The following is a 25,726-nucleotide window of genomic DNA, read 5'->3' on the forward strand; positions in this document are numbered from 1 at the left end:
AGCTTAAGTGCCTTCACCTTCATCCGGAGATATGCCAGATATTTCCGGGACTACGCAAAATCTCACCTTGAAACCCTATCATGTTTCATATAGTATACATCAACAGATTTAACATCATGCACGATAATTCCCGCGGAGTCAAGCGATAAACTGCCGGAGATATATTGCCGGGGGTTTCCTTTCGCAGTTAATCGACGACATCAAGGGATTACGGTACGCTTCAAACCGGGAACAGGCTCACCCTGATCCTAAGTACGTCCGGTCATGGTGGAATGGAAGCTTGCTTGGATAAATGACCGCTAAATACGGTATGCGGGGGGGAAACGTGCGGCTGACATGGCTGCAGTCGCATTGGCGTAAATGTATCAAGTATATATATGTATATCGAGACAAAGAGAGAACAACAAGAAGAGAGAAAACGGTAAGGTTTTTTTTTATAATTTTTTTATTTTAGAAAATAGTTTTAATTTTAGATAAAATTTCTAGAAACAATGTATATGGCGTATCGTTCGATCTGGTTGACCTTGATCAAGACTATCGGAAAACACCGGCTGGCAGTCGTGTTTGTAACGCACGTATAAGAATCATCAACGAGCATGAAGCAACCTCTGGAGGGAATCGGCGAGTTGGATTTACAAGTAAATAGATTGTACTTACGATGGTCGCAAGAACGAAATAAAATTTCGTTAACGGGAGTCCTGTTAATCGACGACACGGTGGTCCTTAAATGGAGAACCGTTCTTCATGGACGCGACGTGCGCCGACATGGGCAATCAAAAGTGCTCGGTGCACCTTCAGGACTGCTGCCTCGTCTCCTTTAGTCCGCGATCGAAGTACGTATGCCAATCGATCGATCCCAATCGCTGGAGAACGGGTTTCTTTGCGGTAACGCAAAGGCTAACCGTCGAGAAACCCGCGGGATTAAGAATGCGTAGAATATCAATCGAATTCGTGAGTCATGCTTTGGTGGTCACCTATTCGGTTCCTACAATTGGTGAATCATATATGCATTCGTTGAAGAGAGGGTGTGAATTCTTGACATTTCTTTCCAACTATCCGGAAATAAATTCCAGTATCTTGTGATATCGCGCGTCAAAAAAAGATATTCCGCGGGAAAAAGATATTCCGAGAGACAAAGCAACCCGCTTACTGTTACGTGGGAATCCTCGGCAATTGTTGAAATTGTTTGATGCGTCACGACGCGCGTATTATCACAGAAGACGATTCTGATGCAACTTGCAATTGCGGAGGAAGAACTCACTTTCCAGAGGCACGTGACAGTGGTCGCTTTTTAGATTTTAGAGAGGGCTTTCGAGATCTCGGACTGTGCAAAATTATGTCGAAAATTCGTGACATCGATTGTTGTCTCATTAAAACTACCACTTAGTATAGACGGTGATATCTTAATCGCGCGAGCTATAAAAAGTTATGATATTATCTTTTTTTTTCCTTTATGGCATTCTACAAACGCACGAATTCTTAATTGTAATATAAAATAATACAATATGTTCCTTTTTTCAGGTACAAATTGAGATCAGCGATGGCATAGGACCAACGGTTGGTAAAGTTAGTGTATCTGTCTGATGGGGGTCAACGTACAGGGGCTGTATTCTCGAAAAATATTGCATTCGAAGATATACAAAAATATTAAAATATACGTTACATATATTATAGATAATATATATTTTTGTAAACACAATATTTTTCGAGAATAAAGCACTTATATTAGTCGAGCCTGTCGTGTACTTTTCGTTCCGCGATCTCGATCACGATACATATTAAAAACAAAATATAAAATGTGAACTGATGTAAACTTAAATGATTACATTTAGTGCAAAAAAGCAGCTTTATAATTATAAGATTTTTCAGTATAACTGTTTATATATTTTTATTCAATTTATATATTTTTTTATCCAGTGAGGAATTATAAAGGCAAGAACCAATAACAATCTTACAATTGCAAAGCTGCTTTTTCTTCTAAACGCAGCCATTGATAAAGCTAAACATGGATAAGATCATGTCTCGTAGTTTGGGAAATTGTAAGGCTGTTCTGCTTATTTAAGAGCAATAGTAATAATAATAATCGGCATTTAATTAATAAATCATTTTGGCACAGTACAGAATAGCATCGATCTCCATTCTCTACAAAACTATCGAAGTGTGCATCATGCGTTTCTCAGCAGCCTATTTTGTCGCAAAAATACAAAAGATTTAATTAAAATTATCGCGTTGTATAAAAAAAAAATAGTAGTTTCGATCGCCGTTCGCGTGATCGCATGGGTACACGAGAAAAAGTGAATTCTTACATCTCAGGGAGCACATGGACGTCATACTCGTCGAACGCGTTGCGGGAATAAAATATACAAATTCATTTCCTTCGTAACGATAATTTCACGTTACGTATACATTAGCATTACGCTGCACCGTGACGTCATAGCTTGAATTAATCGTGCTCTGTATTTCAGCGCAACAATTGGCACAATTTCGCGTAAAACGAATCCCGGTGCGATTCGAGAAACGTCCGCTCCTCGCCTTTTCTTTCCCTCCCCTCCCCCCTCCCCCTCCCCTCCCTTCAAGCTTCGCACAACGAGCAACGGCAACCCTCCTAACGTGACGTAACGCATATACGCATATACGCCGTTTTTATTTATCTTTCGTCAGCTAACTCTCGTTGGCTAAGTTTAATAAAAAATAAAGACCGAGCTTCTCACACACATTTCTACCTCCAGCGTAGACGTAAGCGCTACAGAGACCGCGTCGATTTTAAATTAAAACAGCGTGTATACATAAAGCATATCGATATAAGAGCATGTCGCTTATCCAATAATTAATGTTAACTTGTTTAATATCAAGACTGACAACTTGCGGGAGATGACTTTAAATAATCATGACGATAGCAAGTCCGTAATAAACGTAATATGGGTGAGGAAGGGGGTGGAGGAGAGTTCAGGGGGTAGCACTAAAAATTATATCGTAACGTATAAATAATTAATAATAATCGCCAGTGTATAATGCTGACGTCCATCGCCAGAATAAGATCCATTCTAGCCGCTTAACTGTACGCGCTTATTTACAAAACGTTCGTGTACGCGAGCATAGGCGACGTCGACGTCAGCTGACTACGTATGTATTCGTACTGTCGAGTACAAGGCACCTACGGTAAACGGTGAATCAACGCCTCCACGCGAGACACGCACGACGTCGAATAACATTTCATCATGACATAGCGAGCGGAACCTGCTAAGCCTTCGCGGCTGTAACAATTGAGCCTAAATCGAACGTGAACGATATCCTCTGACTTGCTTAGGTGCTCAAGTTCTCTCGAACCACGATATCGGCACGTATAGATTTTCTTATTGGCTTTGTTATAAGCAGCCGCTAGATTATATTGCTTTGAAGACGATATTCGGTACCACGTTCGTAGTGGTAAGGGTGACTTCGACCAAAATCCAAGTTTATCGATGAACAACCACTTGGTTGTAAGATTATTTTGTTTCGAACAAGATTACAGTAGAACTCCGTTTATTCAAATATCGAAGGCCAAGACTGTTCAATTACCGGTTTGGATAATAAAGGTTTACTAACTCTTCCGTTTAGAAAACTGAAGCCAAGCACGTCGAGCTTCTATTATCTAGATTCTGGAAACCTTTTAATCAGAGATTGGCCAGTAAGTCCCGGAACACAACAGGTGTAGTAAATTTTAAGCCTTAAGAAACTGATCGATTATAGTCAAAGAAGAATAATCGACTATGATTGGCCAATTTCTTAAAGCTCATACCTATTGTGTTGACGAAAAATATTGAAATATATATACCAATCAAAAGTGACCGTCATATAGCCAGTCTCTGATTAGAGAATCTTTATTAATATCCGAACTACAGCACCGTAGTTTGGACGATAGAAACTCAACTATGAATTCAGAACTGAGTATGATTTGTTGGTATAAATGGAATTCTACTATTAATTTCTTAATACATAGAAGGCAAGATTAGAGATCAGCAGTGACGAATTTTTCACCTAGAAATTTTGCTACGAGCAGTTCTACCAATCAAATCGATTAAATTGATCAGAGTTTTCGGTCGAAGTTGCTCTTTTTCTCTTCGCGTGCGGGAGTATCTTACTATTCAGTTTCACCTTCGTGCTTCTCAAAACTTATACAAAATAGTGTTACACAAAGGAATACGATTAAATAAGTATATATGGCAAATCTTTCGTACCGGCTTCGTTGAAACTAATGTTTGAAAAAATTTGGAAAAACTATAATATTTATAGAGAACTGCCAATTGTAATTAATACGAAATTAAAAAAAATCAATTTTGAATTAGTCAGGGAAATTGTCGTTGATAAAATTTTGGAAATACTAATCTTGATCGACATATATTACATTTCTTTTATATTACATGCTTTGCACCTTGCAAATGTCGCAAACTTAAATTTCGTAATAACAATTACGAAAGAACGTAAAAATTGATTTGTCTTAGAATCCGGTGCAAGATCCAATTTAAAAAGATTATTCCTAATAATAAATACAGTTTAAATATTACGTACTTATAATAACAAGTGTTATCGCATTAACAAATATTACCGTTTGTTCATTCGTGGAGTAACGGCACAACTCGCCGCGTTCCTCATCGAACGGTTTCATACGAGATTTCATATAAGTATGCAGCGTACAACATAAATATATTTTTACGTTAGAACGATAATTTAGGTTTACCACACAACAATCGCGAGATAAAGAGCAATAAAGGTGACGGAGATGCGCAGCGATACCAATTATCAAAACGATAATTATAAGCGGGTAATAGTAGTAATACTATCAATAATAGAAATGATAGTAATAATAGTAATAAAATAACATGTATAATAAATTGAAGTTATTAGTATTAGCAATCGTATAATAACTGATGCCGCCGTCGGAGGTTTTTCAGTCTTCTTTGGTTGCTGGGTAACTCGCAGAGGTTAGTGGATACAGCAGGGCACTGTAGTACCGCCGCGACTAAAAACTCGTCTCTTTCCGAGTTTTCACCACCTCTTTCCCACCCTTCTCCCGTACCCCTTCGCCCCACCGTAATCGTGTTCGGTCGTAACGTGGTTGTCGCTCTTGGCGAGGAGAAGGGCGCTTAGCTTACGTTCCTCTCTTTCCTTTTTTTTTAATCCGTTGATGGGGATCAATTGATTAATAAGCGTCTGGCTGCGGGCGCTGGAGGCTCCGGAGCGAACGACCGAGCGGTCTCGTTGCGGACAAGAATAGCAATATCCGATCGTGTTGTCCGTACCGCGTCCACGTCCTTCCTTTTATTGCACTAGGTTATTTCTCGCGACTTCCTGTACGCGCCACCGCGACAACGACGAACTTTGAGCGACGAGCACGCATTCGTCATCATTTAATTAATTAGTAATTGCTCTTGTCACCTCGAATATCACTCCTAAAAATTAAAATGACAAAGTTTACACAGGCATTTCTCGCTCATTTTGTCGATCGAAACGCGAAGTAGTAAACGTATAGTCGATCTCTCTCTCTCTCTCTCTCTCTCGCTTTGTAATTTCTTATTCTTCCGCTGTTCCCTCTTTCCTCGCCTACTTAATTCAGCTCAGATGAACACCTGTAATCCAGCTCTCGCGATTTTAACGTGCGCGTGTACAGAACCGTTCGGTGGTTTAATGTGGTTTCCGTCTCGAGAGCCCCTCGGGTCGTACGATACACGAAGAGAGCGATCGCGTGACGGATAATGGTCGGCCGCGACTGATTTCGTCATTCGATGATGACTATAGTGCAGGCGGCGGAGCTTCCTCGTGGACCGGGGCAGACTCTTCTCCGGAACTACCAGGCTCAGCTCAGCTCGCGTGGCGTCATAGAGTGTCGCCGTGCCGGATGATGATTGTTGCGATGATGACGCCTCGCGCGATGCTCGCACTGCGCCGTACAGCAGTCATCGGCGTCCGCCACGTGCTCGCCGCGCTTCATCTGATTCGCGATCGAGTTACAGAGTGGCCGTGGACACCGTTTCCTGTCGCACCTGACCTCGCCGTTCTGAAAGAAGCAGAGGGAGCGGTCCTATTATGATCACCATTTAGGCATTTACGCGAAATCCGGAAGGAATGCAGCCAGCAAATAGCCAGTCATGACGGCGCGCGGAAGCGGATCATTCCATAGAACAGATCAGCGATCCGCTTCGCATCGTTCATTCTATTCTACTCTATGATGTAACGTAAGATGATGCATATATATGTATATCCATTCTTTGTATATATATTGTATCATTAAAAGTATACGAATGAATATCAACATAATATATTGCTGGCAATTATTGCAATACTGCTGGAATGAATTATGCTACATGGCTTACTATGAAAATAAAGAAAGTGTTGAAAAACTAAATATTTCATCAGTAATAAAAAACATAATCATATTAATAAGTAAAAAAATTTCAGAATCTCTTTTACATAAAAGAATATAATATTAATTTAAAAAACAGGAATGGACAATAACTTTTAGTGTTAAGGAACACCGCTGAAAACCGTGAAAACAACTCAGGCTGTACTTAACAGACTTAGCTAAAAAAAGAAGAAATGTATATATGTAGTAAGACGAGATATTTATCCATCAATAAAAAAAAAACCGAATGCGAGTAATAAAAACGAAATGCGAGAGAAGAACCGGTGCAACGAGCTCTGTTGGAATACAAAATCCATTTCTCACGATTGAGACGATTATTTTTCGCTCCGTCTTGTGACGTCGCGACGCGACGCGACGCAAGCCAGCCGAGGCCGCGGCGTTCCATTTTCATCGTAATGGATGGACCCTATAATGGTCGGGCCAGACGAACGAGTCCGGTTAAAGGTTTTCGCCTTAAAGATTTCTCGTCGTGTCCATGTCTGGATATCGCAACGGGACGGCCGCGCAATGACCGCCTAACGAGTGAATTGAGTGTAACGACCAAAAGTAAAGTGAGATCTAAGACTTCTCTCTGCTTGACAACAAGATGCAATCGCGAGATTCACTTCATCTCGTTCAAATAAGTTAATCGGACACGCTTGATAAAGAGAGATCGTAAAAATAGCGATTTATTCATCAATCCAGTCACTTGTTCTGGAACGATTCGCGACCAGTTCGAGAATTACGGTAATAATTAATGCGCGTTTGTTCACTTTTCATTTTTCTCACGACTTCAGCGATCAAGATTTCTCACCTTGCAGCGGCACTTGACACACTTTACCTCGCCGTGCGAGTGTATCCGGGGATGCCACTCCATACCATTTTCATAGGGTCCACCGAAAGGATACTTGCAGCCACCGGAAGAGAGTATCTCTTCCGCGGTGCGCCGCGTCGAAGGTAAAGCCTGATCTCTCGGTAGAGTATCTCTTCGTATGGTATCGCTCGATGTGGTGGTGGTTACATTGCTAAGGCTCGTTGATGATGGGCACTGTCTACAGCAGGCTTTCTTGTCTAGCCTGACGGCGATCTTCTCGTCGCACTCAAGCGGCGGACACTGTACCAACGGGCATTTTACCTCCAGCGTGACAGCCTGTGAGACAAATGGATTTCTGATGTAAATTGCGAAGGTGACCACTCGTACCTAATCGCGTCCCGTACGTAACACACACGTTTCACGCGTTTTTGCTCACTTTATCGTGTGTCGCATTTACTATTTATTACTGGAGTCTGTGGCAATTTAGGGCTGCGCTTCGATTCACATTTATAGTGTTCATAAGCATAATTTGTCTTTAACATTTAATAACAAACAAGGACAAAATGATTCTAAGGACGTTGTGAATCGGATTCGGCAGCCTAGAAATTTCGTATCAATGTCTTAAAAGCGTATGAATGTTTGTTGTGTAGAAATTTGTAGAATGTACGTCGTTCCCTGTAATACATAACGCGAGATATTTTCACGAATGACTTCTGCATGGTGTCAATTGGCTAGGAAGCGATTGCCGAGTATTAAATAAACTGCAATCGTTTAGAAAATCTTGTCGCTGAATCATTCAATTAAGCTCATTACTAACTGCCAGACTGCAACCGCATTCTTCAGACGTGGTGTGGCACGCTCAGGTTTTTCCGCGCTGCAAAAATCGCGCCGAGCTAATCATGGTGAATAATATTGGTGGTCACTTTAACGCGATTTAAGTCAAAGCGTAACGTATTAGGAGAATGTGTGACGCATATGTAGGAAAATATTTTGTTGTGTTTAAAAAAAATTAATGTAACGAAAAAAAAGTGAAAATGAAATAATATTTTGAAATCTTATAAATATATATGTCGCTATCAAATCAACTACGATTCTAATAAAACAAAAATAGGAGTAGAAACTTACGTCACAAGTACAAACTGCACAAGTGTCGAATCCTGCTGGTGGCAGATATGGATGCCAGGATGATCCCGCAAGATGATATTGTCCGGCTAACGTACAACCTCTCGTAGCATTAGTTTCGGCACTCATTGGATCTGAATAAATTATTAACGAAACATTAAACATGTCGATATAATATCGCATTTAGGAGTAACTTTATCAAACAACTTTACCAAATACAATTTATCATTCGAGCGTTTTAGGCGATATTTAACTTATCTCTTTTGCAATTCTGCTACATAAATTTATGCAAGTTATGTTTTATGTTCCGTTCTGTCCTTCTCTTACGTAGATATTCTCGTTTTGTATAAAAAAAAAAAAAATTATTTCCAGTTTCAATAAATAAATAAATCCCTTTACCTGCGCATATCGGGCAGCAATGACCAGTCGGCGGTTGCTTGAGTTGCTTTCCCAACCCGCAAGAAACTGTCGGACAGGGTACCGTGTCGCATTGCGCCAAGCCGCGATAGCAATGACACATCGAACAGGGATCCGAGTTCGAGGTCCATTGCGTGCCTTCCTCGTAGAATCTGGTCTCGTGGAAACACGCACCAGTCTCGATATCCGACCTGGGTGGCTGCAGATTATACGCCACCACAGAGGTAACGTCGTTGTCGGCATAGTGTGGCAGACAACTGAACGGTGCTCTCGCCTTGAAAGGGGCCTTCAGAATGTGCGTGACCTGCTTGTCTGTCACTTCGAGGAAACCGATACCCGACTCGATCCTATAGAGTTCCAACGATGACAGTCCGGTGACCGAACCTTCGAGAGAGTATCCCGTGAATTCTTCGAGAAGTCTTCTAGCGACAGGAGCTCCCTGCGCTAGCATTGGCATCGTTTCTAAATATAAACGGAACGTCCGCGGTTCTTGGGAGGAGGGCGGGAAACCAGCGAGTTCTAGCTCATAGTGTAAAGAACAATCTAAATCCACCGCGGTCCATATCAAACCGACCGGTCCAGGATACGTTGGCTCCTTGGTCAATCTTCGTAGTAATACAGGTGCGGCCGTATCCCTAGCATCCGCTACGGGTCTCTCTAAAAGTCTACCGCGTAACATGGAGCCGACGTGGCTGGCAGCGACTATAGAAAGTTCCTCATTGAATAGTGGCTGCAATAGTCTGGGTCCAGGCCGGTCTAAGGAACCGTTCGCGAGAGAGCCGCCGATCAACGAAGGTGTCAGATCTTCGAGTTCCATTCTCCGTTTCCCGCCCTCATCCACCAACGTCACCAAAGGGCTCTCTTCCTCAAGTCCTATCAATTGCACTCCGTAGCGTAGCGCACCGACACGATCCAAAAAGACCCAAGCCAATCCGGATGCCACGGACGGTGTTTCCGACAGCAGCAACGTTTGATACATGTCGCAGGTTGCACGTGAACCTATCATGCCGATCACTCGAAGAGCCTGCGGATCTTTGCGAGACATTATACTGATCAACAATTTGCCTCGAGTCAAAAGACGAAGATCGGTTCCGGAAAGTGCGCTACGGACTTCTCCGTAATTCAGCTCATTTGACGGCTTTCTCACTATTATCTCTTCGCGAAGGACTACGTGATCCTTCTCGTGATGCTCCAGCTGAACAACTAACGGAACATCGGCCATGTCGTTCGGCAGGAAGAGACCGTTGAAGATGAGGGACACGTGAATCGACGGCGCTGACGCGGATGAAGCGGACACAATCGCCGTTGCGCCCGCGCCGGACATCAACGACCGGTCGACGCCCATCGCTGGTTCCAAGAGTGCGGAGAACTGCTCGGTCGACAGAGCGCGGTAACGCGACAACTGGCCTGTCAAGCTCGATGAAGGCTCCCAGAGGAAGGACACGTGTAGCCGTTCTTCACGTAGCAACTTGCGATAGTCGCGTGGCACGCGTCTCCACACGCCGCAAAGCTTGCCAGTGGTGTTCTGATAAGCACCACCAACCGGATCAATCACCTGCTCCTCGAGAATATTGCCGGAACCGTCGACGAATTGTATGCTACGCGGTCGGGGCGTCGACGCGGACAAATAGAACGCGTAGTAGATATTCTTACGGTGAAACGTGAAACGACCGGTCGCTAGATAGTTGTACGCGCTGTTGTAAACTGACGTCGGATTCGGTTCATCGCGACGTAGAGACTGCGACGTTCTGCCCGTTAACAGGGTGCCGAAATCTGTAATTAACGAAGATCGTTTAATTCTAGTCGATATTTGTATTTCGCAGATCCAAGTGATCCATCAGACATTTTTTTAATTGCGTCGTGAAAAATTATTTATAACAAATGTTTTTCACAATTTTAATCTTATTCCTCGGATTTCGAACTTCAAAATGAAAAAAAATCAATTACGTCAACTATAACAAAGTAACAAAGATACATTAATTTAAAGGTTTGTGGATCTGCAATGCTAGTTAAAGCGACTATCAATCAGCTTTAAGAAAAATGCCATATATTTCACAAATATTCATGATCGCGAGCAAATTGATAACTAACGTTATTGGAGACCGAGTCTTTGAGTTTCTGATACCGTTTGTCGAGCAAAGAAAAATGATTTATAGATATATATATATATATCTCCACATGCGTATCAAACTTAAAAAAAAAAGTGCAAAAATCTTACGTTTCAGGCTTCGCTCCTCTTCCTCCGAAGTCAATTGCACTGGCAGATCCTGCGCTATGTCTGCGTCTGCAACAAAAGATTTATTCCGTCGTAAACGCGGGTATTTGACCGCTCGATTGTACAATCTTTCCGGTCGTTCAACGCACAGTAATTTACGTTCGCGAAAAAGAGCAATTACGAAACTCCTTAATATTATAAGATTATTAAAAGTTTTCTCAGTCAATTTTCACAATTTGCGCTATTTGTTCCATTTAAAAAAACTGGATGAATTTTATGTTAATAATTCGTAGAATATATTAGAATAATAACAAAAGGATATCCTTGAGAGGGCATGTAAATTATACTATACGTCGGAATTAATACGACGTAACTCACGCGGGATATAAAGCCAAATGTATTGTACATTCTACAGGGACTCTCTCTTAGGAGGATAAAACTCTCTTCGCGCGCAGGAGAATGGCGATTGGCGAGTCCTTTGCACTTTGCATCGAGCATCGAGCATCGAGCGCATAAAGTGACGGTGGTTTCTCCCCTATCCACCATTCCCACCATTCCCACCATTCCCCGAGCGTTTCTCCTTCGAGACGGGCGTAAAAATAAAAATAACCGGTCGATCGTTGATCGTCGATCGTCGATCCCCGATCCCCATTGAGTCGCCGATTCAGCGGCCGGTGGTGGCACTGGTGGCATGTGCACCGACCATAAAGTATGCCTGCGCGCGGTAGGAAAAGAGTCGGCTGGCGCCAACCGCCGCTACTTTGAATACTACTTTTATGGCGCATGCCGCGCCGGTTCAGCGCCACGGAGACGTTAATTGCCGCGCGCAAAACGTACAGCACGCCCGAGCACGCCTGAGCACGCCTCACCCGACGGCCGAGTGCCGACCAGTTACTAACTAAACCGTTTCCGCCTGCCTAATCGGATCTATGACGATCGATGGCCGCCGCTCTGTCGCGCCATTAATATCAGAGAAAGACGGATGTGACCGATAATACGGTTAATTACGACGATTAATTAGACTCACCTATTTTTTGTTTTTTTTTTTTTTGTGCATTTTCCCCTTTCCATTTTCGTTTCGCGAATAGGTTGGCTTGTCCATCTTTCCCTTTTTTCCCTTTCTCGTTTGCCATCTCGAGCTTTGTTTGAAATTGTTGAAATTCTTTCGCGATCTTTGCGACAATAGTGACGTGAATTCACAAGTGTACGATGTTGCGTTTCACTTTTTCGCGACCAGAAAGATAACGCGCGTCATCTAACAAATATGTTGGCGGTTGTACTATCGAAAGTCGCCACCTTAGGCACAAACCACCGTTTCGGATCGAAAGACGACCATTACTCAGGATTAAGAATCGTTCAAGGAGAGAGATATAAATGTGTCACGAACTTTGGACGAACGGCGGAGCGGAGATCTCGCGGATAATCTCGCTCGTAAAGCTGTATTCTTGCGCTCTACTAGAACTCTTATTTCTTTGTCTCGCTTTCACTCTTTTTATTTCCAGCATAATCTGATACGAGAGTCCGAGACCGTTTCGTTTCATCTTCTGACTCCAGACGCCTATACGATATCTAATTTGCTTCTTACGTTGTCGAGAGGAGGCCGAGAAGAGACGAGACCGACTTTCGGTCGTCCATCACGACCGAGACGAGAACCGAATGAGAATCGATGCGACGATCCAATCGACGGGCTCAAGGGTCGCAGTTATGTTTCCTCGTGGAGCGTAAAAGGCAGGCGTTGCTAATTGCGGTCAGTTTCACCTTTCATCAGTAGGGGGCAACGAGCCCCTATCAGACAGACAACGACGACGGCTGACGACAATGATTATTATGACGAGCGTATAGGGCGCGTATAGGCGAGTCGTGGAGAAAATAAACTTTAATGCGCATGTGATATTGATGCGCGAATAAACGATTCTATGAGAATAAACGAGCGACGCGGGAGTGGCGCAATTGGCGTCGAAAGAGCGGTGCGATTATCAAAAATGATTCGCTCCGTCCTCGTCGCTCCGTCGTCGTCGATCCCCTCGGATGGCACGGACGGCAGAATTGTGGCGACAACGAGCGCTTTATCAAAAGTGTCATATTAACCTAATTGATAATATGCGCGCCTCTCCCGTTGCATCGGCAATAGCCACGCGATAAGCAATCGTAAAAAATTTAACGAAACGACGACCCCGTCTCTGTTTACAGGCATTCGGGACCAATCGAAAGAAACGACTCGAACGTACGTGTACAAATGACGCAGGATAAAATAAAATGAAAGAAAAAGAATAGAAAAGAAAAGATTTACGCTCATTCCTGTGTATCTCGCCGCACCGCGCCGCGCCCCGCGGTCGGTTCCACTGAACGGATCTTCGCTTCCACTGCCGCGATCACTCTTCCATCTTCCATCTCTATCTTCCTTCTGCCCGTCCCGTCCGCCCATCTATTCTTATTCCCATCGCGCGCTTTATGCCCGATCATTACGTATGCTAATATTTACATTTAGATTGCACGGCTTAATCGAAGTGACGCCATGCGGTAATATAGCCGGCGCCATGGCGCTAAACCGTGGCGTCCGTCTCCCCGTCCCCGTCCCCGTCCCCGTCCCCGTCCCCGATCCCTCTCGCTCCTCTCCTCAGTCCTCTTCCACCGATTACAAACTCGAGTTCACTCTCAAGAGAACGCGATCGGTCAATCTTCCCCACGCTAATCTTTCCTCTCTCTCTGTCTCTCTTTTTTCTCTTCCACATCCGTCCCTTTTTTCCTCTTCACCGCTAGACAAACCATTTCGCCCCGATTTCTCCTTTCCTCCCCCTCGTATATCTACATAGAAGGGATACGTTGTTATCGACATTTCCGAAAGTACGTAAGCATACAGCGGTCACCGATTAGAAGGTCGTTATTCTAACGTCCGCGCGGAGATTTGTCACGGGTCAATTTGCAATTTCCTTGAATAAACAATTTACGCGCGATAAATATGAAGCGCAAAGCGCAAAAGCGTAAAGGAGATAGTATCGCTATTCGAAGCGAAGCGGTTTCGTACCAATTCGCGCTCATTACCGTCGCGCTGGAATTCGCGCACGCGAGTCTTATCTGGTAGCCTTATCAATAACGCGGGAGATACATATACTACTTTCACTGCATTGCCGGCATGGGCCAAATTCTTCGAGAGTCCACCGCGGAGGGCAACGCACGTTCTATTTCACCTCACGGAGATCCGCGTATATCGCGCTAGTCGTAATATGCCCGATCAATAGAAAAATTTGTAATTCAGCTCCAAATTGTATTCATTCAAAATTTTGAATTTTCAAAATATTTATTCATAACAAATTATGAATATTTAACGAGTATTCATATTCATTCAAACAAAATATAAATTAAACTTAAACTGAAAAAGAAAGTTCCAATGAGCAATCGTTACCTCTTAATTGGTACTTTGATGGCTTTAAGTAAAAAATATGAATTTTATTTATTTTGGTCATTATAATGTTGAAATTTTATAAAAAAAACTTGGAAATTTTGAAAAATATTTTAGAAAGATATACATTTTTTATTTATAAATCTATCTATTTGATAGAGCGCCATATATATTTCGATATAATTCCGGTTACATGACAGTAACGTTATAAATATTTTATAGGATATCTTGGGCGCGACGTTTATTATAGTCTGTGGACCATACATTCCGAGATATATTATTTATTCTCAATAGAAATGCCTTTGTTTAATCTATAGGTTAAACAAAGACGCCCATCGTATAAGTCGCGGACTAAAAACACGTAGCGGTGTAATCGCGTAGCCATTGTTTTTATAGATTTCTGTTTTCTCTTGTAGGCTTGCAAGCTATGTGCAGATAATAAAGAGTAAAAGTGAATACGAAATGAAAATATTTGCAATCATAAAATATATTTTAAAAATACTCATTTAAATGGAATGAAAAAATATTTATTCATTTCTTAACGAATAAAAAAGAAATGTATGTTCGAATGAGTATTTTCATTCATTTTTTATTCGTTTATTCAAATATTAGGTGTATTCATCGGATACACTAACCAGTCGCAATAGAATGCGGATGAAGTAAATCGCATAGATTAAGAGAATCATAGGATACTCCCAATCTCCTTTATAGATAATATATCGAGGGAAGAACAATATAGATCAATATATTGTATGTATGTATATGTATAGTAGCAATTAAGATTGCGCAAAAATTTTATCTCGGGTTATCTCATCGTTCCCGCGCTCTTGACGGCCGGAAAAAAGAGATTAACATTAACCGGAAATAATCGCAGCGAGGTGAAAAATAATACGGACACGTGTTACGTAACTTACTGAAGTCACCTGGACAGGATTTGCAGCATCGTCCCGAGAGTAGAACTGGTTCGTCACACGTGAGTTTCGGACATTCGTTCTTGATATTGCGGCATTGAACTCTCGCGATGATCCGCCGTTTCTTTTGCACCTAAAAGTAAAAGACATATGCTGGTAAAAATAAGAACGAACTGTACGTTATATTATGATTATTTCGAAATTTTCGATTATTTCCCGCCCTTACTTCATCTTTATACCTGCTTTCCTCGCGGTAAGTCTGAGACAAAATTGAAAAAAGAAAAAAGACGATAGAAATAGGAAATAACAGATTTTTTATTTGCCTGGACTTGCCAGAATACGCGGTTTCTGAGTAAGTTGAAACTTATTATTCCCTGTGTTTTCCAATTGCGTCTCAGACTTAATTTTTGGTCGCCTTCCGGCATGACAATGGAAAGGAATGTTTACGAGGCGAAGGCAGCGCGGCAATGCGACGCAGTTACTAAAAGTGCGGCCGCGAGTCGCGTGGTTCCAGTTACGGAGAAGAATTAAGTCGGTGGTTTTATAGAGCGGCGCGCGCGCACAGCATTCCTGAAGCGTGAAACGACGCACGTTCGACGCGATCGACTCGACACTCGACAACGAGAGAAAATGGTATAAGCAGGGGTCCGATATCGTGTATCGCAGGACTTGATGAAAATTAAACAAGAATAAAATAGAATTATATAGAATATTTATAACTTTTCTAGGGGGGGCCAACACCCCCCTAGTGATTTTTATAATTTTCACCTCCGCTGTGAGTATATAACGATACGTAAAATTGCCAAAGGTGATCATTTGAAAGTTCGCATCGCGTGGTGAGCCGATACTCGATGGGTATCCATCCGTCCGACAAGACTTTAGGTGAAGAGACATGGCTTCTTCTCTCTCGCAGCGACGTGTGATTCACGCGACGCGTCTGCTTCTTCCACCAAGCAAGACCGCGACCTATCAATAGCTCCTCATGTACACTGAAGAGGGACTGTCATTCCTCCGAAGTCTAAAAATAGAGGCGCTCTCGCGCTCTTCGTCCACGAGCCGAACATAACAGCACGCCGCCGCGCCGCAGCGTCTCCCGTCTTCTCTTCCGTCTCGATTCCATCCATCTTTTCGGTCGATCGTAATATTTTCGAAGAAAGAACAATTTTAAATCGCAAGAGAGTATCGCGCGCAGCTATCGAAGCGTCCGCGCTTCGATAAAATTTCACTTGAAACTCAATGGAATCTTCAACGACTTTACGCGTCCTTTTCGTTCAATTGCTTCGGTCAAAAATGTTTTATCACCTTGATCATAATCATACCTGTTATTGCCACGTTACGAGAAAGATTAGAACTCCGCGGCCTCTAATGATCTGACCGTACTGGCGACTTTAATGGCGTCGTACGTAATGATCGTACACCACTCCTTCTGTACGATCGTATAATTAATTTTCTCTTCTCGGTAAACTCATCAGATAGCGTCTCATTAGCATTTACACCGATTACTTATCGCGTGTTTTATCGTCGTTTAGTGCACACATAAATTCCGCAACATTTCCACATTAAGATTTAACGATTCGGCGCGCTCGAAATTCTCATAACGACCGGATGGCGGACTCGCGATCAACAGCGATTAAAACATAGTCAAGAGTTGATCCAAATACCTTTCATTTAACGTACGAATGCACTTCAAAATATACGAATGCAAAATTTTCTATAGAAAAAAAAAATATATATATATATATATATATATTGAGAAAAAATTGTTAACTAAATTAATTTAGTTCATCTTTATACGTGTATATTTTAATATATTAAGTATATCATATTTAATCTAAATACATTCTCCAATGAAAGGAATAAAAAACGAATTAAATTAATTTAGTCAAGTTAACAATTTTTTTTCTCAGTGTAGCCTTTTTTCGCCAGAAATGTTAGACTTTAAAACACAGTCGATTTTTCATTGTGAACATTCTGATAGATAATATCTGTAATAAATAAAATACAATCCAACTTCATAGTAAAAACTTAATGTGTTGTACAAAGCTTTCACATAGGGCATATAAGAATTTTTTCAAATTTTTATACAATCCGGAATAATATAAAAATCTGCACTGACGTTCAAAGAACCAAAATAAAGGATGAAAATTTCACATTGCCGATAGAACGGATAGAAATGATATATTCAAGAATATAAAATATCTCAGGTGAGAATGTTATTACGCGGAATTTCTTTACGCGTGTATTAAACAGCGATAAGGCGTGAAAAAAAAAATTGGCGAATGCTAATGTGAAATATACTGCGCGAGGAAAGAAAGTTACAAGTGCACATCGCAAGAAGCGCTACAGTCGTGCGACCGTAATGCGCGTAACAAATGTTTTCTCGGCGTATTTACAAACGATGTAACACCCGCCCAACACGAATATTAATATGATTACATCACAGGCTGAGCAATAGCGTGTCATTATTGCACGTAAGAATTCGGTGTTACGCATCGAGATTCGTTGCGCTGTCACGGAGTCGGGAAGAAGGGGAGGAGAGAGGAGGGGGGGGGGGAAGAAAAGGTATGCGTACAATCGGAATATAAATGACAATTATTGCGCGATCTCGAATAAATATGTAAGTGATCCGTGCGTATTTCGTGACGCACGTCGGCGAGCCAACTGCCGTCGAATCACTCGAACCTGCGCCTCGCTCGCCGAGTGACGTTTCGGATTCGGCCTCTCGACATTCGATACGTCAACCTTTGTGTCAATAGCATGGCATTTATAGGCCCAACAGTAAGTTAAATTATACCTGCGCCGCGCGCAACAAACCAGAGGACACCCGGCACCGTAATCGCAAGAATGTACGAACCCGCTGCGCTCGCCGCAGCGTTGAATTTATCCCGCGACAGAAATTTATCCTCTCTCCATTTTATAACGCTCAAACATACCATGACTCGGTAAACATCGATGTGACTTGAATTTAAAAAAGGAGAAAAAAAAAAATTACGACGTCGTGAACGTAAAGTCGTAATAAGTACCTAGGACGTGATTATAGCATGTTTCCTGACAATAAATTCGAAGGCAAAGGATAGAGAGAGGGCGCTCGTTGCTCTTTATTCATATATGTTAATAAATGCTGGCGTGGTACCGATTGTTTACTAAACACTACGTACACGCCGAACGCTGCACGCGTGACATACGACATATTTTTTAATATAACGGGCTGTAACGAGTTAGGTATTTTTTTTTTCTTTAATAGAAATAAAAAGGATTATAATACACACGTACCGGTATGCACTCGCATTTGATGCAATACATGACTCCGAAGGGAGGTCCCAAGTCCGCGAACCATGTCGAGCCCAATTCGCGAATCTGCTTGCCGAAAGTGCATTCTGAAAAGAAAGGAAACATCATCGCGTCGTTATCAATATCGTCGTCAGTATTACCATATTACCGTAAAGTAACATTAGCAATGCAAATATAAACATCATCTTATCCGATTTATGATTTCTCATCTTATCGATTACTGATAACTACGCTACAAAGATTGTATTTCGCGGACATCGAGAAGACATTGGCTGAAACGTTCAGCAGAAAAAGCGAAAATATTTTCTATTTTGAGGATTCTTTAATAAAAAAAGGAACGGAATTTTTATTTACCTGCAATATTACAACATGCCAAGAAGAAAACTTGATTCGCTCTTTTTCTTATCTTATCCTCACATATATATCATGTAAAATTCTTTAATACGATTGGTTTATACATTTAGATCCGGTGAGAGAAACTAAGAATAAAAAGCAATCGTATTAAAAAATCTTACCACAGTTGCAAAGCTGCTTTTCCTGTTGAAAGTAGCTATTATGGTCATATAAAAAAAAAAGATATATTTAAAACGCAAAACACGGCTCATCGCACTGACGCACTTCCGCTGTCATCATCGATGAATGAGACGCAATTTGATGCGAGTATAACGTAACACGCTCGGTATGTACATACATTGATCCGCGTGCATATTCATTCGCATTCACCGATATTATGCGTCGCGCGTTCATTCAAACCGTCGCGTCGCGTCGTAGAGACATCACCGAGACGCGATGATCGACGCATCAGTCATTCTCGATGTAAAACTCGGGCTCTTGTTTGCAAATTACAAACGTATCGTGTGAACCAAAAAAACCAGAAAAAAAATTTGCTATCAACGCAAAAGCAATTACAAAATTTATTTATCAAATTTGTTTGCCGTTTATAGCAAATACATTTGCATATTTGACAACTATTTTATATTTGTTGCAAATAATTTTCCGATCTTTATATTTGTCAGCTGAATTTGCTGTCATGGCATAGGATTAGCGTTCATAACAAATTTTTTCCTCTCTGTGCAGCTGGTCGATGCCGGTCGATGACAAAACGGACGAGTCTCTTCGGTTCGTCGCTTCGAATCCGGATTGCCGGATTAGTTTTACATCGTAAAACGTAAATCTCAAAAAGAGAAGAGATAAAGACGAGACCGTTATCTTTTACAATAAACTAGCGATAGCCGGTTAGTAGCAAAACACGTAATAATACGCTCCATTAAATCGATAACAATATCTTTTTCTTAAGTTTTTTTTAACTTGATATTTCATTAGATTCGTCTTCATTCGCTAGGAAGAAAAGGAAAGAGTAAGATTGCAAGCTGCTATTAGCAGTATAATTATTTTCCGTCAGTTATCCTTTCTTTTCCACGTGTAAAAATAAAGGCGGGCGTGGAAGCGCCCGAGAATAACACGATGAGATTACAGTACCGCCTTTTTTCTTTCCACAGTTCTAGGCGCAATCCAAAATCGACGCTCGAGACACCAGCCAAAAGGTTGCAACACTTTTTTTCTATGGATTTCGGAACTCAGCCTTGTTCATAGAGCGATAGAACGTAAATAGTCCAGATCCATAAGTAAGAACCAATCGCTCGGTGAGCGAATTACATTTCAAAACTTTCAAAAAAAAAAGTGTATGGGTTGATGAATGTATATATATATATCTCTCTCTCTTAATATTATAAAAAAAAAATTGACAATTATTTCTTACCCGAGAAAAATGTTCCGATTAAACCAACAAAAGAATTCAACAAGAATAGTATTTTGGTGAGACCATGTACAATAGAATTTCTGGTTACATCTCTTTTGTTTCCATCAGTGTATATGTCTTTTAAAAAGATGAAACAATCTTTGCCTTATATTATTGCTCTAATATAAGTAAAAAAATAAATATTTACTATTTGCGCGTGCGCGTGTGTGTGTGTGTGTGTAAATAAGGAAGAAACAAAGAGATAGACAATGTTGTGGAAAAATATATTGGCGGAATTTTCATGATCATACCGCTCTAAACTATTCAAAAACTATTCATCGCAATGAGAGAGAGAGAGAGAGAGAGAGAGAGAACTCGGTCACGTGTGAGTTAGAGAAAGGGAAATGGAGAGAGGCCCGTTTTGCACGAGGTCATTGCACTGCGTGCGCTAAGTTGTTCTAAGCGCAAAGTCGCGGCCCTAAGTAACTAGGAGTCCGAGAGAGCCACGACACAAGCTACCGCATCGAAAATATGCGAGTCACGCGGCATAGCGTGGTAAGGTGAAGCGTATTAGGTCTCTTTTCTTTCTCTCTCTCTCTCTCTCTCCTCAATAATGATGACTCCTTCGGCTTTTCCTCCGTTTCTCTCATCATCCGGGGTGGCTTTCTCGGACGACGCGACACGCTTCTCCGCGTCCATGCGTGTTAATATAAATCGAGTTTTCTCGACAAGTGCAACCACTTTCAGCGATCGTTATTATCGCGACTTTGTATACGAATGATCGTGACTTAACGCGCGGAGCTCGAGTTGAGAATTAATAACGTTTCGCGCGACGTACTCGCAACTCATCCGCGCGTATACGGCTCTTGCCAGTTGCCAGCGGGCAAAATAAATTTCTCCCCTTTGTCCACACATGCGTGTCTGTGCACGTGCGTATGTGCACGAGGGTGAACCGAAGAAACGTAAATTCTAATCAACGGCAAAGCTTAAAGCGGTCGTTAGACTATCAATATTATTGCACAATATTTGGATATTGCGCAATATTGTTGATCGTCTGGAGAGACTGTATTACAGTCTCTAAATTATTTGTTTTGAATCGTTTAAATATACTGAAAAAAATTGAGTTGAGTAAAATAATTTCAATCAAATATTCGGTTAGTATAATCAAAATATAATTTTGATAAAATTAATAAATAATAATAAGGCTCTGTAAGTATAAAACAATGTGGTCAAAAGAAGGGCAAAGAGCCCAGTAATGTAGCAGAAAACTTTAATTTAAATTAAATCATAAAATTCATATAACAATTACAAAAACGTTTCGACTCCGCTCGAGGCATTTTCAATGTTGCCATAATATTTAAACATCGCTATAAACCAAAAATATACATGGTATTACAAAACTCATTATAATTCTAAATCCCGTATTCTTCATTTCGTGTAGTACGCTGCGAGTCGGAAATCAAAGTAGTCAGAAAACAATATTCTCGTCAGTAATATTGGTAAATGTGTTGAGAGTCCATTAATAAAAAGAGAGAAAAAAAAAGACGCAGGTAGATGGTAATCCATATCGTGGTACAATACATTGGTCTTTTTAATTGAATTGCAAATTTGCAAGAATAACGAACATCTGACTTCCACGACGTCGGATAACGCAATAAATTATTTGGTAATATTTTAATCGAACATTTGATTAAAATTATTTCACACAACATTTGACAGATCATTTATATCAGATTCTTTTTTTTGTGAATAAAACATCAATAATATCATATAAAATAATTATACAATAATATTGAGCTAAATAATGTTTACTATTAACCGAACATTTATCTAGATCAGAGACCACTTTACATAAATACGTATGCATAAATATCATTTGGAAAAAAAACGAAAACTGCGAACGTGTGTATTCGAGAAGACGTGCAGGCAGTAATAGTCACAATCCACAAACTGTCCTCGAGCGATACTTGGCGTAATGATAAGAGCTACAGCACACAGAAAAACGTAAAGCAATAAGACGTAAGCAATGAGGGAATCGACCAAATCACAGTAAAGACTATAAGGCAATAACGTGAGTAGTAGCAAATAAAAAATATTGATTAGTTATTACCACTTATGCCAATTACTACGTGTTTTTTGTATCCTAGTCTGTACCCTAGTCTTAACAATCTGCACGATTATACCGATCATCGACGATAAGATTTTTGAGATTTCTGAGGTAATTGAGATCCATTATTAGAATGTCAATATTTCGTGAACAAATTGCAGTTCATTTCAGGACGAGAGAAGCAGGTTATATCTGAGATGCTCGGATATATTATCCAACACTTTAAATCGTGGACAGTGCGCTGAAAATCGCCCGATTTCGCGAGCCGAAGAGCCTTCTTCTTCTTCTTCTTCTTCTTCTTCTTCTTCTCCGAGAAAGAGAGAGAGAGAGAGAAAATAAAATGTAGTCCGCTCGTGCTATGCGATGCCATGAGTACGTCTTCGCTCGCTAATATAAATAATGCGAGCGTGGAAAAGGAGCGCGCGCATGCAACGGAATGCACCGAACCCGTAATCCGCTGAGGAGGAGGTTAAGCGAATGGCAAACACGTGCTACACCTTTCGTTTTTCGCTTTTCCACCCTCCTGCCCGGCCGCGCCGACCCCCGCATTTCAGTATCCTTCTCGGATAGATTTACGAACGTGACGTCTATCCGCTCGTACCACCTCGCCTCCCGTTTCTTCCCCTCGCTCTGCCTTTCGGCATCTACCCGCTTCGTCTCGAGTTTCACATCACCTTTAGCATCGCGCGCTCGTTCGCTTTGCCCGTTCGCTCATCGTTCGTGACATCGCGACGGAAAGCGACGTGACGCAAAGACGCGTGCATAAGACTGTTATCCTGTCGCGACGATTGCACGATCGTTAGCCGATCGAAAACGACGCGTTTATCGATTCTCTGCCAGAAGCAGGTCGGATCATCCGCGATGATCCTCATTAATATGTACACTTGGCACGTCGCGGTAATATACAATCAGCGATAAATTTAATTTCGCGCGTACGGAGGGAGAGACTTTCGTCGCGTTTAATCGACACGAAAGAATGCGATACCTGTATAACGCTCGATCTACGATTACGCCAGATTCCCGGAAGTAGATCGAGTCACGTATCGTGATGTACGTCATGTGCATCATCCGCGTCATAGATTTATGTACGTTTTACGTAACTGCCGCGTGTTCGTTTAAACGAAGGACCCTTGCCTTCGCCTTTGTAAGATATGGCGATGCCTACCGGACGAGCCGCCACTTTCTCGAACGATCAACCGCCCTCGCATCGCGCCGACTTACGTTTTAGCGTCTCCGTTAAAAGCGCACGTAGGATGCCCGTCTGATTGTTTATGTATGCGTGAACCGCCGCACGCCCGATACCTGTCGACACGCAGATTTACGTGGGCGGCGCAAACACATCACTTTGCCGCACATTTTTATTTTCTTCCCCCTCCCTTCTTCTCCTTACTTCGACCTATTTTTTTACGTTATTAAATTTTATTTATAATAACGACTTCGTCGCGCGTCTCGTCCGATCCGGTGAGTTTGAAAAGAGGTCGGAAAAAGAGATCGCTATTTTTTTCTAAATATCTTCACACGTATCATTGTATTTGAGATTAATTTTGAAGTTTGTTTCTCGATACATTCTTTTCATCACTCGTGTCATCTCTTTCCTTTCTGCTTACGTATCTTTATGAGAAGAAAGAAAAAGAGAAAAAGAGAAATGCCGTCATTTAAATTCGTACAATTTATATAAAGAGTGACTCTAAACGCTAAAATATTGTGGTATATGTTACTTTGTACAATATTATCGATGTCTCGTTTAAATAATTCAAGACAAACAGTCTGAAAGTTTAATACAGATGATCAACAATATTGTGCAATAATATTGACCGTTTAGGATACTTTAGAGAAAAATTTTTTCTATTATCTCTTTTCTAACTTCCGCTAAACTTTGGATCTCGCGACTACATATACCGAAAGAAAGGATTTTGTTAATTTAGCAAGTCACCTTTAACCGGTAAATATGTGACAAATTTTGTTGTTGTATTTGCTGCTAGTCTGCTATACCAATCAATTATTAGTAACAGAAGCAAACTATATAGAATCTAATTTATCTTTTGGATAGACTTTAGGCTCGTTTACATAGAATTCGTAGATGATCGTGGAGTCTTAAGTTGTAGGAAACCGATCAAGCACAGTCAAATGTAGGGAGAATACTTTGGGACTAGAATTGGTCGATTTCTTACGATTTGGAATCCTACAATCGTCTACTTTATATATATGAGCCTCTTATTTGCTAGCGATACTATTGATTATTTGTTACATTGACGAATTAATATGCAATCGTAACAAATCGATCGAGATTTTTTAACAAATATCACATTCGCTTTCCCTTGATTTGTTCCTATAACAAAATCATTTCTCTCAGTTAACATTATTCACCTTATTAGTTGTCAATCTCAATGTATTAATACATTCTTAGAGAGCTCACCCTAGAATATCTAATAAACACATAAACACGTGGATATCGTTATGTCTCGACTCTACGACGCTTTTCGAAAAATACACACATTAATATATAAACCATTCCCGTTGGACACATGCGTTGATCCCCGCATAATGTAAATATGTATATGTCGCCCGTACACCTACGTGATGTCACGCACGGCTCAGAAATGCCGACCTTGCGGCCGCGACTTAAGTCAGTGCACGCGTAATGCGATACATTCACGTTCGCCAAGCCTTTCGGCCAATCCCTCCGTCGTCGCTCGGTCGTGCGACGGCCGCCCTGATAAGAAACGGCGACGGCGACGGTGGCATATCTGCGACGCGGACGCAGAGTACGTGTACGCACGTGTGTACGCGCGCGATATGTACCGTAAATTATAAATATACGCCGACCCGGTCGCGGTCGCGGTCGCGGTCGCGGTCGGACGAAATATTAGGTAAGACCTACATCAGAGGTCCTACAACGTCATTTACTTTTACTCCCCCGCCTCGTCGCGAGACCGACGTTCAATCAGCCGTACGTCGGTAAACAAAGTTTCTTTTCTTTTTCTCCTCTTTTTTTCAAGCAATTGAGAAGAAGCGTGACGTAACGTGTCGAAGAAGAAAGCCTAGAAGCACGTTCTGGAGGAACTGAAACGGATAATTGGTAATATTCCTCGTGACGAACGAAGGAATGAGCCACGGTTCAATTCAAACTCTTCTCAACAGAATGAAACTTTTGCTCCTCTTTCTATCTCCTCTCTCCCCCTCTCTCTCTCTCTCTCTCACACACACACACACACACATGCGAGAAAGAGTAATTGAGTTAACTGCATTGGGATTATGCCAGAGCTTAAGCTTGGCTTAAATCAGAACTGTCTGACGAATAAACCGCTGTTACGTCGGCATTAAGTGGCTCA

General features: G+C 41.5%; 2 protein-coding genes across 3 annotated transcripts in view; one reads left to right on the top strand and one right to left on the bottom strand.

Annotated features, from left to right (window-relative positions):
* Positions 1 to 191: 191 nt before the first annotated feature.
* On the top strand, positions 192 to 1,982 carry Agxt (Alanine-glyoxylate aminotransferase; the record flags this gene model as incomplete). The annotated part of the gene is given in 7 exon segments (XM_087403688.1): positions 192 to 293; positions 474 to 820; positions 957 to 994; positions 1,074 to 1,341; positions 1,343 to 1,431; positions 1,526 to 1,570; positions 1,573 to 1,982. Coding segments are annotated over 7 exon segments (1,032 nt in total), but the record flags the coding sequence as incomplete, so codon positions are not given.
* A 91-nt stretch (positions 1,983 to 2,073) lies between these two features.
* The window catches only part of sog (chordin short gastrulation), a 36,629-nt gene continuing 12,976 nt past the window's right edge, over positions 2,074 to 25,726 (bottom strand). Inside the window, exons 2-8 of one of the 2 annotated variants that reach the window (XM_087403058.1) lie at positions 18,532 to 18,635; positions 15,271 to 15,391; positions 10,951 to 11,016; positions 8,715 to 10,505; positions 8,319 to 8,449; positions 7,194 to 7,529; positions 2,074 to 6,034 (exon numbers count right to left, since the gene is read on the bottom strand). In XM_087403058.1, the coding sequence (XP_087259184.1) occupies positions 5,834 to 6,034; positions 7,194 to 7,529; positions 8,319 to 8,449; positions 8,715 to 10,505; positions 10,951 to 11,016; positions 15,271 to 15,391; positions 18,532 to 18,635 (2,750 nt within the window). In that variant the 3' untranslated portion in view covers positions 2,074 to 5,833. Of the gene's footprint in view, positions 6,035 to 7,193; positions 7,530 to 8,318; positions 8,450 to 8,714; positions 10,506 to 10,950; positions 11,017 to 15,261; positions 15,392 to 18,531; positions 18,636 to 25,726 lie in introns of both variants that reach the window. The other variant, XM_087403057.1, reaches the window with a different exon arrangement.

This window comes from Acromyrmex echinatior, chromosome 2, assembly GCF_024713525.1.
Source record: "Acromyrmex echinatior isolate Ae372 chromosome 2, ASM2471352v2, whole genome shotgun sequence".
In the NCBI taxonomy this organism is placed as follows: Eukaryota; Metazoa; Arthropoda; class Insecta; order Hymenoptera; family Formicidae; genus Acromyrmex; species Acromyrmex echinatior.